The sequence below is a fragment of the Bos grunniens genome, chromosome 28, assembly GCF_055505025.1.
Source record: "Bos grunniens cultivar Pamir isolate PY7600 chromosome 28, Bosgru_T2T1.0, whole genome shotgun sequence".
Classification (NCBI taxonomy): Eukaryota; Metazoa; Chordata; class Mammalia; order Artiodactyla; family Bovidae; genus Bos; species Bos grunniens.
The window spans coordinates 41,826,388-41,843,706 of record NC_141192.1 but is presented as its reverse complement, the minus strand read 5'-3'; the positions used below and the strand labels follow the sequence as shown (position 1 = coordinate 41,843,706).

The 17,319-nt window shown below is 37.8% G+C and overlaps 1 protein-coding gene across 3 annotated transcripts in view; it reads left to right on the top strand.

Moving 5' to 3' along the window:
* Positions 1-11,716, top strand: part of TSNAX (translin associated factor X) — a 37,036-nt gene extending 25,320 nt beyond the window's left edge. The window contains exons 5-7 of one of the 3 annotated variants that reach the window (XR_015156618.1): positions 6,148-6,275; positions 8,832-8,996; positions 9,888-11,716. Coding sequence is in view for 2 of the 3 variants with exons in the window: in XM_086381290.1 (XP_086237416.1) it covers positions 6,148-6,275; positions 9,888-10,265 (506 nt within the window). In the remaining variant the exon portion in view is untranslated. The remainder of the gene's footprint in view (positions 1-6,147; positions 6,276-8,831; positions 8,997-9,887) is intronic. The other 2 variants (XM_086381290.1, XM_086381292.1) reach the window with 2 other exon arrangements.
* Positions 11,717-17,319: the final 5,603 nt, after the last annotated feature.

Here is a 17,319-nt window from a genome sequence, read left to right as displayed (position 1 = left end):
TTCTATTCATAAAGAAGTGATGTTCTACCAATATGTTCTCTATACTAACTATATAGTTAGTATCTTTTTTAAAGTTCATTCAGTATTAGGAATGGTATTAAAAATATTAATTTGCTTTTTCATGCTTGTTTTCTTTTCTTTTTAAAAATTCTTATTCCTTTCCCACTGCTGAACTTTGAAACTTGAAATATTTCTCTTCAGGTATGGAGGCCGTTTCACCTCTGTGGTTCTTGCCCTGAATTGAGCTCCACTTCTCCCCTTGCACATCCAAACATTCCTGAAAGGACATTTACTCTGGGATGCCGTTCTTAAGCATTGTGGTAGATAGGTCCTGGAATTTCAGTCCTTGAACAGAATCAAATTCCTGGACATAATTTTCCCCCAGTGATTTCTGTAAGCAGACTGTCTCAATGTAACAGTATTTCCTCTAGGATGATTTAAACCCCCTTACTTAGAGAGCCAAGATGGTAAGAGTTCTTGTGACGTTAAGTCACAAATTTTTCCTGTTTCCTTCTGTCTTTATAATCATAGTGTATATATTGTGTTTTAATTTTTATTTATTTATTTTGTGCTTTTTTCTGACATGCACATTTTCCTATTTATTAACTGTCCCTGTAAAACATTTAAAATTTTAAATTATGGAGTAGGTCTTCAAAAATGGATCTACCTCATTTAACTATATTTTTGTACCTGTTATATCAGGCACAGAGGGTAAGTAGTGAACAAGGTAGTCATGATATTGCCCTTCCAGCAAGGGATGGAAGTGGACATTTGTTAGAGATTGTTATGTTATTTAAATATTACAGATTTGACTAATGCCACAGAGGAAGGGCTTATGGCACTAGGAGAACATATAACAAGGCCTTGACTTGGAATGTGGTGGCGTCAGGCAGTTTCTTCAGAGGTGCTATTTGATGGGACTTGAAAGGATTATTAATTCATCAGGTTGAAAAAGAGGAGAGAATGGAATGAAGGCTGAGGGAGCAGCATACAAAATCCCCCGAAGTCAGAGAGGGCACAGTGTGGGTGAGGAACTGAAAAAATCTAGCACAGAGTCAAGGAGAGAAGACAGAAATATGTGCATAAGTTATGTGCACACTTAGTTATGTGAGCATTCTATCTCACCAGACACACAATTCCTAGAATTCTCCAGGGAAGCAGAATCAATAGGACTCATGAGGTAGGGGCATGGGGCAGGTAGGTAGTAATTTATTTTAAGGGCTTGACTCACATGATTTGGGGGTTAGCAACTATGAAATTAGGAGAAGGCAATGGCAACCCACTCTAGTACTCTTGCCTGGAAAATCCCATGGACGGAGGAGCCTGGTAGGCTGCAGTCCATGGGGTTGCTAAGAGTCAGACACTACTGAGCAACTTCACTTTCACTTTCATGCATTGGAGAAGAAAATGGCAACCCACTCCAGTGTTCTTGCCTGGAGAATCCCAGGGACAGGGGAGCCTGGTGGGCTGCTGTCTATGGGGTCGCACAAAGTCGGACACGACTGAAATGACTTAGCAGCAGCAACTGTGAAATTTGTAGAGCGGGCCAGCAGCCTGGAATTTCTTTAAAGAGTTGATGCTGCAGTCTTGAATCTGAAATCGGCAAGCTGGAAACCTAGGCAGCATTTCTCTACCATAGTTTCGGGCAGAATTACTTAGTTGGGAATCCTCATGCTTCAGCAGGTTGGATGGGTGTTCCCTCCACCCCCACCCCTCACCATCTTGGAAGGGTATCTGCTTCACCCAGAGTCTTGATTTAAATGTTAATCACATCTTGAAAGTACTCTCATACCCACAGTTAACAGGTGTTTGGCCTGAGCACCAGATGAACCATCACATAGTGTTACCATGAGAGAGCAGGGAAGAGACTGGCTCAGTGTAAGTGGTAACCTCCCTTCTGACTGATTTCCTCTACCTTGAACTACTCACTGGGATTTGTATCCTGTCTGTCAAATCAGCTTGAGATTATAGGTGTACAGATAAAGTCATCCTTCACCTACAGGCTTACACTGGCTTATACCTATTAAACTGAGATAATGCTTGCTTGATGAAATCATTGAGCCTTAACCATAAAGCCCCAGGGAAGCTTGCTTGCACCACCTTCAACTGATAGAATCTTACATGACAAGAACTTTGCTGCTTGTATTTGCAGCATTTAACATACTATTTTTGTTCAATATGACCCTGAAATGTAAGCCAACTTTAGGAATTTGGGGGCAAGGTTATGCCTAGAAATACTGAAGAAGTAGGAAAATTCAGAGAGTGTATTCAAACAATGTACTTTTGTTAAAGGATTTGTATGGATTTACATATCCGTCTTTGAAATGTATAACTACATGAGTATAGTTATATACTATATAAATGTATAACTACCTGCCCATGGCATGAGTTGATGTAAATAGGGGTTGAAATTAAGCAGGTGCTTATAAACCATGTTAATGATTTTCCTCTGTATTCTAAGAGCCATGGAAAGCTATTTAGGCTTTAAGCAGGGTGGTGATGTGCTCATTATTATTAAGCTGTTATTAATTATAGTTATTAAATAGGCAAAAAAGACTATTTACAAGACTATTAAAAACTCTGTGGTGTGAGAATGGACGAGAAAGGGGGGAAAATAGATGGCGGTAAGGCCAGGATCCTCTTAGAATTGGCAAAACAAAGAGGGCTAGGTTTAGAAGGAATATTGTGAATTCATTGTTGATTATGTTGATTTTTGAGGTCCCTCTGATGGGATTGTCAAATATGCATTTGGATATATGTGATTCTAAACCAGAGATGTAAAGTTGGGAGATGGCAGCATTAATTGAAGCCAAGTATAGGTAATTTGCTGGAGAAGGAAATGGCAGCCCTCTCCAGTGTTCTTGCCTGGAGAATCCCAGGGACGGCAGAGCCTGGTGGGCTGCTGTCTATGGGGTCGCACAGAGTCAGACACTACTGAAGTGATTTAGCATAGGCGATTTGAGAGCCTAGGACTGGCACAGACTAAGAAGACATGGCCAGAGAGGTAGAAAAAAGGGGAACTAGGGAAAGATGCCATAAAAAGAACCAATGGGAAGCTTGTTGAAGCAAGGGAAAAAGTGGTCAAAATGCTGAATGCTGCTACATAATTAAGACTGAAAACATGTCCATTAGATTCATTAACTGGCATAATTTTATGTTAGAGCTGTTTTGGCCTAGAGATGTGCTCAAGCTGGAATGAAGTAGGCTGAGAAGTGTGAGATGTGGTTATTAAGAAATTTAACTGTGGAGGGGAGTAGAGATATCGGGCAATAGTTGCGAGGAAAGGTATGGCTTATGGATGGGAGAGATCTGAGTGAGTGTAAATGTTGACAGCATCCAGTAGAGAACATCAAGTGGAAAACCTCAAATAAGGAAGGGAGCATCTGTGTTAAGGTTCCTGCTAGGATTGCGTCTTGATTCTAAGGACAGGCACCTTGGCTGGCCTTTCACGCTGGAATACCTGTCTGTAGGGTACTAGGGGTGAAGGAGATACAGTACCACTGTTTATTTTTCTTAAGTCCCTACGGTAGTTATCAGTGTCCAAACAGGAGATAAACTGCGTTGTTGTTCAGTCGCTAAGTTGTGTCCGACTCTTTGTGACCCCATGGACTGCAGCACTCCAGGCTTCCCTGGGCTTCACTATCTCCCAGAGTTTGCTGAAACTCACATCCATTGCGTTGGATGAGATGTCCATCCAGCCATCTCATCCTGTCACTCCCTTCTCCTGCCCTCACTCTTTCCTGGCATCAGGGTCTTTTCCAATGAATAGGGAAGGTTTAATATAAAGAATTGACTGTATAGGGGACTTCTTTATAAGAGGAAACATGAACTCTATAAAGAGTACAGGAAATCAGAGGAGGAATCCACATCCATGGAAGGAACACATCTGGTGAAGTCACCCCTGCCCCCAGCTACCCCGTTAGAGTCATGGGCCATTGGATGGCTGAGATGTTGCGCTGATGCATCAGTCTCTCCACGGGGAGGTGCTGCACCATGACTCCTTGCCCATGGAGGTGGCTCACTGGGAACCGCTCTCTGGGTCACAGAGAGAACCTGCCTCCAAGGAGAGGCCTGGTGCTGCTGCCCGCCTCCAGCCGCTGGCTCCCCACGCTTAGATGGCTGCCGCAGACTGGGCACACCAGAACCAGAGCTCGTTCCTCCTGTGCTGTCCTTCCAGGGCCCTCTAGCAGCTACACTTGATGTGTGCCAGTGGGCAAAAGAGAGCCGTTTGGAGGTCCACCTCCATTGTGTGTGTTGATAAAACTGAGACAGTAAGTGGACAAGTGGCACTTCTGTTACTGATCTTGTACATTTTCCCATTTTTGTGTTTATAATGATTGTAATAATGGATATCTTTATACATAAATCTTTGTGCACATATCTTCTTTAGCTCCCATTAGTAAGAGCTAATCATGGTAAAGCTATTTAGTTATGTAATGAGTGATTCTTAAGTTTTGCTGTTTGCTTTTGTATGCCTGAAGTATTTCTGGAAGGAAATGAGAAATATAGGTTGTTGTTAGGAAAGGAAACTGGATTTTATTAACCTATTCCTAAAACTGAAATTTTACGAAAGTATTTTTATTGTAAATGTTAAAAGATGTTATCTGCTGTGTTAGACTCAACTGTGTTGCTTCATTTCGCAGCATGTTACGGTTTATTGAACAAAGTGCTCTATTGTGTCTTGCTCTGGCAGCACCTGTTTTCTGACTTTACTTCAGCATCATTTGCTGTTCAGAATGAGTCAGGATATTTTCATTTAGTTTTTTCCTTTTACTGCTGTAAGAACCAGGTCATCTATCTCCTTTTTGTCTTTGACCCTTGCGTGGCACGTGATGTGACGATACGGCAGTGGTCAGCCTTCTGACTCTGTTGCCGCCGGGCCTGGTTGTTAGTGTTAGCTACTGGGAGGTCATGTGAGCGCAGGACTCTCAGGAGAAGTGTTAGAAAGAGAACTTAAATACAGATGACCCTACCAGGTTCTGACATTTATCTGAACTTATTTTCCTCTTCCTATTTTTTACAATAAAGCCTTCAAAAAGAAGACCAAGTTTCTTAAACTGGCAGTAATGATAATAATTTTAAGAAACACTTTTTTCCCTGTAAGTACTGCCTTATAGATTAAGACATAATAAAATAATGCTGAAAAGTATGGCTATAGAATTTGGTTGTTTTAAATAGCACTATTTTTGACCTTTGCTGCTGCTGCTAAGTCACTTCAGTCGTGTCCGACTCTGTGCGACCCCACAGACGGCAGCCCACCAGGCTCTGCCGTCCCTGGGATTCTCCAGGCAAGAACACTGGAGTGGATTGCCACTGCCTTCTCCGTTGTGTGAAAGTGAAAAATGAAAGTGAAGTCGCTCAGTCGCGTCTGACTCGTAGCGACCCCATGGACTGCAGCCTACCAGGCTCCTCTATCCATGGGATTTTCTAGGCAAGAGTACTGGAGTGGCTTGCCATTGCCTTCTCCGATTTTTGACCTTTATCGATCTTTAATTCAGAGTGGACTCTGTAGGATTTACATCTGGTGCAACTGGTATTATTACTTGTTATTTTTTTTTTTTTAATTCAACTACTGAAGCAGAAAGGATTTAATTTGAAGTATGAGGAAAATGTTATTTTGAATTTTGACACTTTAACCTTCATTATTTACAGTGTTTTGGGTTTTTGACCTAGGAACATTTTAAGGAAGAGCCAAATTATCTTTAATTTTATCTCATGTGATTGTGTATTTTTGCTGCTTAAGGGAACAAAGGCTAATCTGTATAAGTTCTATTAAAGCCTACCAGAATTTTGGTAATAGCCCTTTCTTAAATCCTTTAAAAAAGTATTTTTCGGAAAATCTTTGCCATTTCTCTGTAGGAGAGAGTAGATTTGTAAGACTAAGGGACTCATGAAATACAAGGAAGACCCTGAACGCATTTCTGTCTGAGCCGCCTTACGTTCAGCCCCAGGAACGTGTGCTGTGTGCACTGCTAGTCCCCAGCGGCTATCCCCAGTGGTGTGTTCTCAGAACCCAGTCTCGGGCTGATGCAATAGATACCGTTAAGCTTCTGTTGAGCTAGATGATGATTAGTTTGAAGTTCTTTACTATGGTATTCTTCCTAAGTTAGTGGTTGTTCCTTAGTAATTTTCCTGTTGGTTTTTCAGGACTGCAGGAATATGTGGAGGCTGTCTCTTTTCAACACTTCATCAAAACACGATCACTTATCAGTATGGATGAAATTAATAAACAGTTGATTTTTTCAACAGAAGACAATGGGAAAGAAAATAAGACTGTAAGAATTTAAAATCATATTTCACATTTATTACATAATTTACACAGCAGTGTGATGATTGTAGGAGATTCATTGGCTTATAATGCAAAGAATATTGCATATTGTTCTTTCTAAAGTGTGATTTCATAGATTCCCAGCTAGGGAAATGGTCTTTCTAAATACATTAGTTAGTGGCTCAACGACTGTGGGTAGGTTGGGGGGAACAGTACCCTTTTATGTAAAGCATTACGGAGTGGTTATTGCGTTAAGTTCACTTTTAGTTTTACTGTGTATTTGCTCTGTGCCCTTTATAAACACTGTGTCATTTAATCCTTTTATTAAACTTATGAGGTAAGAATTACTACCCTCATTTCACAAAAGGCTTTTACAGAGTTTAAGTAACTTATCAAGCCCTAGTCAAGCAAGTGTGACAGCTAACTTGGAAACCAGGTGTCTTGAATCCAAAGCCAGGAGTGTCCTTGTCACCCTTCCAGTGTTTCTCACCGTGTGCCACGGGGACCCCGTGCCAGGTATCTACCTCAAAGGAGTGTTTTAAAGGATTTGATTTAAAGATTTTAAATTAGGTAGTATACAGCACATGCCACATAGGTGCGCAATAGTTAGTAGTCATTATAAGAGCCAATGTAAAGTTGTTATGATATAGTGAGAGATGTTAATCTAATCACTGAGTTCATAATGCTTGTATCTGAAATAGTGTAATTCATCTTTTAAATAAATACTGTTTTTTCCCCCCTGAGTTTCAAGACATAATATTTAGGCCATGAGATAAAATTTTGAGTATTAGATAGTCTCCTAAGATACTAATACACTTAAAGGTACAATTAAACAGTTTTTTTCTTTTCTTTATTTTTCATCAGTTTTTCTTTCATTATTATTTTAAAAAATCTGTCAAGTAGGCAGAAAGTGGAAGAAGGTATGGAAATCATATTTTCTTGAATGTTAATAAAATATTAATACTGAAAAGTGAGATAATTTGGCATGACAGGTGTAGCTTACTTCAGGGAAACCATATATTTTCTCAATTTTAAAAATTATGCGAATTTTATTGAGGAAATTCATCTAGAGAAGTAAAATTCTTTCATATTTTTAGTTCATTTAGTAAAGATTGAATTACAGAAAGAAGTAAGGGGAGCCTATGTGACCCTGCTTTTTAAATATATTCTAAGATTAGGATGTCATAATCATACACATGTGTCTTCTCAAAATGTTAAGACCACGTTCATAAATAATATTTCCTTTTAGTGCTAGAGATTCATTTTGGTGCTGAAAATTCTGGAAATACAATAGGGGAAGGTATTTTGCTCTGACTTACATATTGAGAGTAGTGTCAAACCATTTAATTCTTTAAAACTTCTTATGAAAAATTCAAATGCATAAGAAAAGTGGAGAGAATAGTCATACATATGAACACCCATGTACCCACTATCTGGGTTCAATAATTGTTAATATTTTGCCTTATTTGCTTCATCTAAATGTTTTTTGCTCAGTTAGTTTAAGTTATAGGTATCCTGATATTTTTCCCCTAAATACTTCAAGTCTATTGTGAAAAATTGCATTTTAAGTAATTTTATTTTCCCTGGTTTCTAATATATATTATCAGTAAAGCAGAATTTATTTCCTTGACAGTTTGTTGATTTTCTTAACATGCCTTTTTCTTCAAAATCAACTTTTTAATTATATTCAGGGAACTCCTAATGATGGAAACAAAGAACAGTAATGTTTTCTTAAGCAAAAATTATTTGTATAAATGACTTATAAAAACTCCAGCTGCTTCCCCACCCCCCCCACCACTCCCACCATAATCTATGCTTTCCAAAAAGATATCAGTTCTCTTAACAATTAATAGAAATGAAATATAGCCGGTCAGACTATACTTGGGGAGCTGACTTTGGATACTTACCCAGTTCTAACCATTAACTAGTGATATTACCTGCATTGTTTCTGGGACCTCATTTCTTATACTCCATATTGAGAAGATTGGAACATATGGTCTCTGAAAAGTCCAACAGTGTTAGGAGTCATGTCCTGGATACAAAGCAACCAGAATCATCTATAAGACCTAAATTTCACTCTGTCATTTGCTCACTTAATTCTCAGTGTCTCTATTACCTGTAGGTAAAGTTCTAATTTCTTATCGTGGCTTTCTCCCCTTGCTCTATCCCTTGTTCTGTCTTTCTAGACTCATCCCATACTACTTCTTACTTTAAATTTTACTCTAAAGAAATACCTCACTTGTTCCTCACGTACACAGCACAGTTCTCATCTGCATGCTATTGCAGTTTCCTCTGCCTGAAATGTTGCCTTCAGTATAATTGCAACCCACCTAAGTCTCATCAGACTTTTAATAACAGTTCAGACATCGCCTCTTTCAGAAAGAATCCATTAGAGAGAAGTTGATGTGGAGAGAGGAGATTGGTGTGGTGACGGTAATGGTGATAGCAGCTAACATTTATTGAGTATTTACTTTGTGTTGGGCATTATGCCAAGAACTTGGTAAATGTTATCTCATCCTTAAAAATAAACCTCTGAGGTAGGTACTGTTATCCCATTTTACAGATGAGGAAACTGAGGTTTAGAGAGATGAAATAACTTGCCCAAGGGCATACACCTTATGAAGCAAGGTCCTGGAAGAGGTGGGAGGAGATGGGTCAAGGTCATTTGGAAGAGTTAACCTCAAACAAGAGGAGGGACAACTCATCATCTGAGACTGAAGGATAGAAGGTAAAGATGGATGTGGACATAAATAAGTTTTTTTGTTTTGTTTTATTTTGTTTTTAGGGATAAGGTAATTGAGTGAGCTTATGCCAGGGGATCTGGCAGATAACCAGGCCAGTGAAAGTAGGCAAGATTGTTTACTGAGAGTGAAGAGGTTTGGGATTGAGTAAGGGGCTGAGGAGAAAAGTAGTGAAGGTTTGAAATAGTGTTCAAAGAGATGGGCGAGAACCATCTAGGAAATAAGTAAAGGATTGGTGAGTAATTTGTAGTGGTACAAACGCTATACAGTTGTGATCGTTATTATTTTTTAGCCTAGTGGTACTCAGTACTTGAATAAAGCACTAACAAGAATAGTTTTTAATACTGATTCAGGGTGTGTTTTTGCTGGGCAGGTGCAGTAGAAAAATAGGAGTCTGAAGAAACTGAGGAGGATATAGCAAGAGAGTGTTAGTGTTAAATCATGATGGTCAGTGCTGAGTGGGGACAGAAGAGAGGCCAGAAAGGGACTAAGTGACTGAGAAAATCATGACTGGATCATAAACCTGGAGGGCTTTATGATTTGCCATTTAAATATGTAAGCCATTGTCACGTGATGAAGTCATTAGGCCTTAAGAATATCTTTATTTTATATGTCAAGTGAAGTTGGAAATGGTTGATTTTATAATGATACAATATTAGATTTCAGAATTATCTTGAAGTCGTAAATTCAACTCCTTGCTGAGGGCATGAGTTCTTCTTGTAACATCTTGATGGTCATTTAACAAAATGGATCATTTTATTTAGAGAAGATTAGTATGGTTGACTCGCTGTTGATTTTGTGCCTTATATGTATACATAGTCACTCTTTTTCACAGTGTATTTTCTTTGTGTGTGTGTGTGTGTATTTTTTTTTACCAGCCTTCCTCTGATGCACAGGATAAGCAGTGCGGAACTTGGAGACTGAGAATCACGCCTGTTGATTACCTTCTGGGAGTGGCTGATTTAACTGGAGAGTTGATGCGAATGTGTATTAACAGTGTCGGGAACGGGGACATTGACACTCCCTTTGAAGTGAGCCAGTTTTTACGTCAGGTTTACGATGGGTTTTCATTCATTGGCAATACCGGACCTTACGAGGTTTCAAAGAAGCTGTATACTTTGAAACAAAGTCTGGCCAAAGTGGAGAACGCTTGTTATGCCTTGAAAGTAAGAGGTTCAGAAATCCCAAAACACATGCTGGCAGATGTCTTTTCAGTTAAGACAGAAATGATTGATCAAGAGGAGGGCATTTCTTAGGATAACATTACTCAGTTTTTCTCTTAAGAACTCCTAAGAGAGACCAATTTGTAAGACTGTTATTTAGTATATCATTTGACTTTATTGTGGCTTTAGAAATGTTTTCAGTTGTACTTGTTTTAAATTGTATACAGGCTGTACATAAAATTACCAAAATGAATCATTTCTTATATCTTACTCATGAAAATTTGCATACAGATGTGTTTGCATATATGCCTATTTGAATTTTTGTTGGCTAAACTTCGTCATTTATCTTTGTTAAATGTGAACATGCTTCAGAGTGCACTTTCTGCCATACCTGTTTTAATTTACTTTGTGTGAATTTTGGAGTGGTAATATTTAGTGGAAGACATTTATAGTTTAAGTTGGTGATTTTTTTAATATATAGAAAGATTTCTTAGTTACACATCTGGACTTGAGTTTCCTATTTAAATTTCTTGGTAATATTGTGCCAAGCCTCCAAAATAGGCTTATTCCATCGAATAAGAATTAAAATTATTATTAATGTACTTTAATTCTATGAGGTATTATAGTGAGAATTCATACTATATTCTGGCTAATTTTAGGTCATTTTGAATCCATATGAAACAGCCTTCCAGAAAAATTGACAGGTACCCAGATGTTAGTTTCTACATTTAATTTTTGTCCTTTATCACAGAAAGTCTGATAGAGAATTGGCACTAACATTGTAATATTGCCACTAATGTTTGAATTGAATTATATAATTGCACACACAACTGAAAAGCTAATGATTATTTAATAATTTTTCTTATTATATTTCATTAGGCATGTGTGGAGGCTTTCCTATTCTAACATCTATAAGAAATTACATCTAAATATTATAATGAAGTTTTGAAATCTTTGAAATATTAAGTTAACCCAAATCTTTATAGTTGTCCAGTTGTGTTAATTGATACATAAAAAGTTGCCAAAGAAGATTTATCACATACAATTCAGCAATAAGACAATTGTCAACACAGTTGGGAATAACAAGTAGTATCACTAGTAATAGAAGCAGCCTCACTAGTAATATTTAGAATTGGAGTTTGCCTACTAAAGTTAGTTGTAGATTATTCCCTGTGGTGTGAAACTGACTTGAGCATGGCACTGTTGGCTGACAACTAGACATTTCCTTTTGGTTTTGTGAGTTTTGAGAGTCTAGATATTGGATTTTATTTTTGGAAAGATTAGCAGCTCTGTTTGCAAGGGCTTATTCTTGGAAAGTGTAATTTTCCAAAAATTATCACCTAAAGGAAAATAAAATATATACATGCCTAATAGACTAGGTTTGTTTGTTGTTTATTCTGGTGGTAGTATGTATTTTTGGTTTCCCTATTCAAAGATACTGAAATAGTTTTATTACATATTTTTGTTTCTTTTGCCACTTGAAGTTGATGGATATCTTATAGATGTTTAAAACTGAACTCTTTGAATAAAATATTAAAATATAATAGTTTAGCTTATTTTTTGATCCGTTGAGAAATACTTCATCAAACTGTTAAGAAGTTTTAGCCTTAACAGGAAACTTGATACAGACTTGCTTAATATAGAGATTTATGATTTCTTAAAATGGGTCCAGAAGTAGTGAGAGTTTCAGGAAAGACACCCTTTCACCTCTCATTGACCCAAACTGAGTCACTTTCCTATCCCTTTAAACCAGCTGGTGGAAAGGAAGATGAGATCACCTTAATGTATCAAAGTGTCCATTATCTGAGAGAAGAGTGAACACAAGAAACTGAATTAGGGTGTTACCATCATAGGGGAAGGGGAAATGGCCTTTGGGTTCATAGTCAGCACTATCTGCTACAGGTGGATTGGTGCCATGGCTATTGATGCATTTCTGCGTTACATGTTATACTAACACAGTAGGTGTTAGGCCTGGATGGTAGAGGATCTCTAAGTATATCCTGAATGTCTCTCAGTTTTAAAACGGTTGCTCTGATACCATCACCTGTGATAATGTTTTTCATCTTTATTATAAAAAGAAGCTGGTTCTAGGTAACACCGCAAGTTCTGAAAAATTCTAAAATAAAATTGGGTATTTCTTTCATAAGTAATTGCTGCATGTATTAAATCAGTGTTTTTTCCATAATAAAGATTGCAGAACCCTAGGGCTTTTTGAAGGTGCCTCAAAGAAAGGTGTTATTTAAATGAGAGATTGATGAAATGGATTAAAAAACTTTATCCAAACTCTCTGCTAACTGCAAAAGACTCACTTTAGATTGAGACTAACAAATAGATTAAAAGAATGGGAAAAGACATTCCATGCAAACAGTAACCAAGAGAGCTAAACAAATAGACTTCAACACTTTTTTTGGCTAGAGACAAAGAACAACATGGAATGGTAAAAGGTTCAATCCATTGGGAATATATAGCAATCAAAAAAATACATATATATAAAACAACAGAGTCCCAAAATACATGAAGCAAAATCTGAGATAACTGAAGGGAGAAATAAACAGTTCAGCAGTAATAGTTGGATAATTTAATACCCAGCTTCCTATAATGGATGGGCCGACAAGACAGATGAGTAAGGAAATGGAGGACATGAACAACACTGTAAACCAAACTAGACCCAGCACCATGATTGTGTACCATGACCAACACTGGAATTCCATCTCAGGAATGCAAGGTTGGTTCAACATGAAAATCAGTACATAAACCGTGTTAATAGCATGAAGAGGGAAAAAACATGATGCCTGTCAGAAACAGGAAAACCATTTAACAAAATCCAACACCCTTTCATGACATAAACACTCAACAAATTCACAGTAGAAAGGAAATTTCTCATCCTGGTAAGTGCATGCATGCGTGCTCAGTCACATCCAACTCTTTGCAACCCCATGGACCTATGTAGCCTGCCAGACTCCTCTGTCCATGGCATTCTCCAGGCAGGAATACTAGAGTGGGTTGCCATGCCCTTCTCCAGGGGATCTTCCCAGCCCAGGGATCAAACCCAGGTCTCCTACCTTGCAAGCGGACTGTACCATCTGAGCCAGCAGGGAAGCTCCTGGTAAAGGGCATCTGTAAAGCACACACCATTGTAATGGTGAAAGAACTGAAAGTTTTCGCTCTAAGATAAGGAACAAAGCAAGGGTGTCCAACGTTGTACTGGAGGTTCTAGCTAAGGCAATTAAGCAAGAAAAAGAAAGGGCAGATTGTAAAGAAAGAGGTAAAACTATCTCAATTGGGAGATAACATGATATTATATGTAGAAAACCTCTATAAAAAATCCTTGAAACCCCTCAGACCATTAGGACTAATTAACGAATTAAGCAAGGTTGAAGGATGCAAGATCAATATTTAAAAATCAGTTGTATTTATATACACTAGCAATTAGAAATCTGAAAATCAAGACAATAATTGCATTTACAATAGTATTTTTGTTGTTGTTTAGTCACTGAGTTGTGTCTGATTCTTTGTGACCCCATGGCATTACAAAGAATAAAATATATAGAAATAAATTGACCCTAAGTGCAAATTGTACACTGAAAGCTATAAAATGTTGCAGAAGAAAAAGGCACCCTGTGTTCTTGGAATTGTAGATTTAATATTGTTAAGATAGCAATACTCTGCAAATTGATCTGTAGGCTCAGTGCAGTCCTTACCAAAATTGCAATTTCACTTTGCAGAAATAGAGAGTCTGATCCTAAAGTTCATTTGAAAATTCAAAGGACACAGAATAGACAACAAAATCTTTGAAACAAAGGACAAAGTTGAAGGATTCACATTTTTAAAAATTTGAATCTTAAGACAAAGGTACAATAATCAAGATAGTGTAGCATTGGTGTAAGAACAGATACATAGATCAATGCAATGAAATTCAAATTCTAGAAAGATCCATATATCTATGGTGAATTGAATTTTTAATTAAAGATTTTATTTCTCTGGAGCAGTTTTAACTTCACAGTAAAATTGAGAGGAAGGTACAGATATTTTCCATACATCCCCTGACCCACATGTACCTCTCCTGTCATCCCCCAGCAGAGTGGTTGGTGCATTTGTTACAATGAGTGTGACTACATTGACTTGTCATAATTGCCCAAGGCCCATAGCTTATAATACAGTTCACTTCTGGTGGTGCACATTCTGTAGGTTTGAATAAGTCAGTAGATTTTGGACAAAGGTGTCAAGACTATTCTATGGGGGAAGAATAGTCTTAAAAAAATGGTGCTGGGACATCTGAGCATCCCTTGAAAAGAATGAAGTTAGAGTCTTCAAATTCTACAGAATTTAAGGGCTTTCCTGGTGGCTAAGTGGTAAAGAATCTTCCTGCCAATGCAGGAGACACGGGTTCTATCCCTGGTCTGGGAAGATACCACATGCTTAGGAGCAAGTCAGCCCATGAACCACGAGTATTGAGCCTGTGCTCTAGAGCCTGGGAGCTGCAGCTACCGAAGCCTGCATATTCTACACCTGTGCTGCACAACAAGAGAAGCTATTGCAATGAGAAGCCCGTACACTGCAACTAGAGAGCCCCACTCGCTGCAACTGGAGAAAAAGCCCTCTCATCAACAAGACCCAGCACAACCAAAATAAATAAAAATTTTTTTTAAATTTAGAATAGAGCAAAGACAAATATAAAAACTAAAACTATGAAATCCTTAGAAACAGGTGTACATTTTCTTGACCATAGATCAGGCAATGGTTTCTTAGGTCTGACATCAAAAGCACAAGCATCAAAAGAAAAAAAGTGAAACATCCATCAAAAGAAAAACTTAAGTGTCAAAGGACACTATCAAGAAAGTGAAAAGGCAGCCCACTGAATGGGAGAAAATGTTTGCCCATCATAATCTGATAATGGTACAATGATAATAGATAAGTGCATCTAAAATATATAAGGAACTCAATATAAAGTGACAACCTCATTTAACAGTAGGCAAACCAATTATAAAGATAGTTTTGTAAAAGTGACATGCAAATGGCCAGTGAGCACAGGAAAAGATGTTAAACATCATTAACCATTTCATGTGTGTGTACTCAATTGCTTAGTTGTGTCTGACTCTGCGACCCCATGGACTGTAGCCTGCCAGGCTCCACTGTCCATGGAATTTTCTGGGCAAGAATACTGGAGTGGAGGGAAATGCAAATCAAAATCATAAAGTACCACTGTACATTCACTACATATATATTTTTTATGTCTTCTATATAATGAAAGAAGGAGAGAGAGAAGGAAAAGAAGGAAGAAGAGGGAGGGAGAGAAGTAAAAGAAAAAAAAACAGAAGGAGAGGGAGGCTTGTGTATGAATGTTTCCAACAGTGTTACCTACAGCCAAAAAGTGGGAACAACCCAAATGTCCATCAACTGATCATACTCCTGCCATGAAATACTTATTCAGCCATAAAAAATGAAATGCTAGTACTTGCATCATGGATGAGCCTGGAAAACTGCTAAGTGAAACTAGATATACTTGGACCCAGAAGTCAAGAAAGTACCTCATGGTCAATAATTTGTTCAAGTCAATAGGTGTCACATTTGCAACTCATAATCTTTTTTGCTGTTGAGACTTGGAAGGTTTTAAATGATTTATACTTTAAATTGCAACCCATGAAAATAAAATAAATTCCAACCCATGGGTTAACAATGGGACAATAGGACTTACTACCTTTTGTCTACAAGTGCATTTATATAAATTCATTTGATTCTTAGAGCTCTGATGTAGGCAGGACATGGTAATATCTGCTTCTCGATACCCCCTTTATACATAAATAAATATACAACTAGTGTGACTAAGACCTAGAGAGAGGTTAAGTAGCTTGCTCAAGGTTACCTACTACACTAGACAAAGATTTGGAATTAGAAACCATGTTTAATGAAACTTAAGTGACAGCCTTTCTGCAATAGCACACCACTTTCTGAACCTTAGTTTTATTATCAAATAATGCCAGCCTTACTTTTCTCAGGTGTTTTTATGACTGGACGGTATAATCTATGTGAAAATGGTTTTCAGGGCATGAAGAACCCAGGAATGTCACTTCTTGAATATATCTGCAAAATTTTGCATGTAATTTAAGGAGATGCATACGCCTTCAGGAGTCCATCTGTGGACACTGTAAAACTAAGTCCCTGAGACCCAGATTGAGAGACCTTGTTTCTGTTTGGTTTGGCTGTGCCGTGTCTTTGTTGCAGCATGTGGGCTCTCTAGTTGTGGTGTGCGGGCTTAGTTGCCACTAAGCAGGGTCTTAGTTCCCCAACCAGGTATCAAATCCACGTCCCCGGCATTGGAAAGCAGATTCTTAACCCCTGGAGGGCCACCAGGGAAGTCCCAGGAGACATTGTTATTGGAGCAATTCAAAGTGTCTTTCACATTGTGCACTTGCATAAGCATGCAGTTTCCATTGTGAAATTCCAAAAGGGGCAGATACTCAATTTTGTTGTGTGAGTGAAATGCTAATATTATATTAGAGAGTTTCTCTACTGAGAAATGCCTGTGACTTTCATGTCATTCTCAAATGGGTCTTTGACCTTAAAAAGCCAAGAATTACTGGTCTAGATGTTTTCTTGTTACCATGCATCATAAAAGACTATAAATCCAAAGATCCTAAGTAGATGAAGCAATTTCTAGGATTTATGAAGTAGTGGGATTTTCTTTGGTTCTTTTGTTTGTTAAACCATAAGTGAAGTTCTGTTGAAGAATGTTCCAGTTATTGCTTCCCTTGTCCCCTAATGAAAGTTCTTATGGCTGAATAATATTCCATTGTATACAGTCAGCTCTTTTTTATCTTTAGGTTTTGGATCCATGAATTCAACCAACTACAGATCAAAAAATATCAGGGAAAAAAATTCCAGAAAGTTCCAAAAAGTAAAACTTGAATTTGCTGTATACAGGCAACTGTTTACACTATATCTATAACTATTTGCATAACATTTACATTGTATTAGGTATTATAAATAATGTAGAGGTGATTTAAAATATTTGAGAGGATATGTATGGGTTACGTACAAATACTACGTTGTTTTATTTAAGAGACTTGAATATCCATAGATTCTGGTATCTGCAGGAGAAACCAATTGCCTTTGGATACTGAGAGTGACTATATATGCCACATCTTTA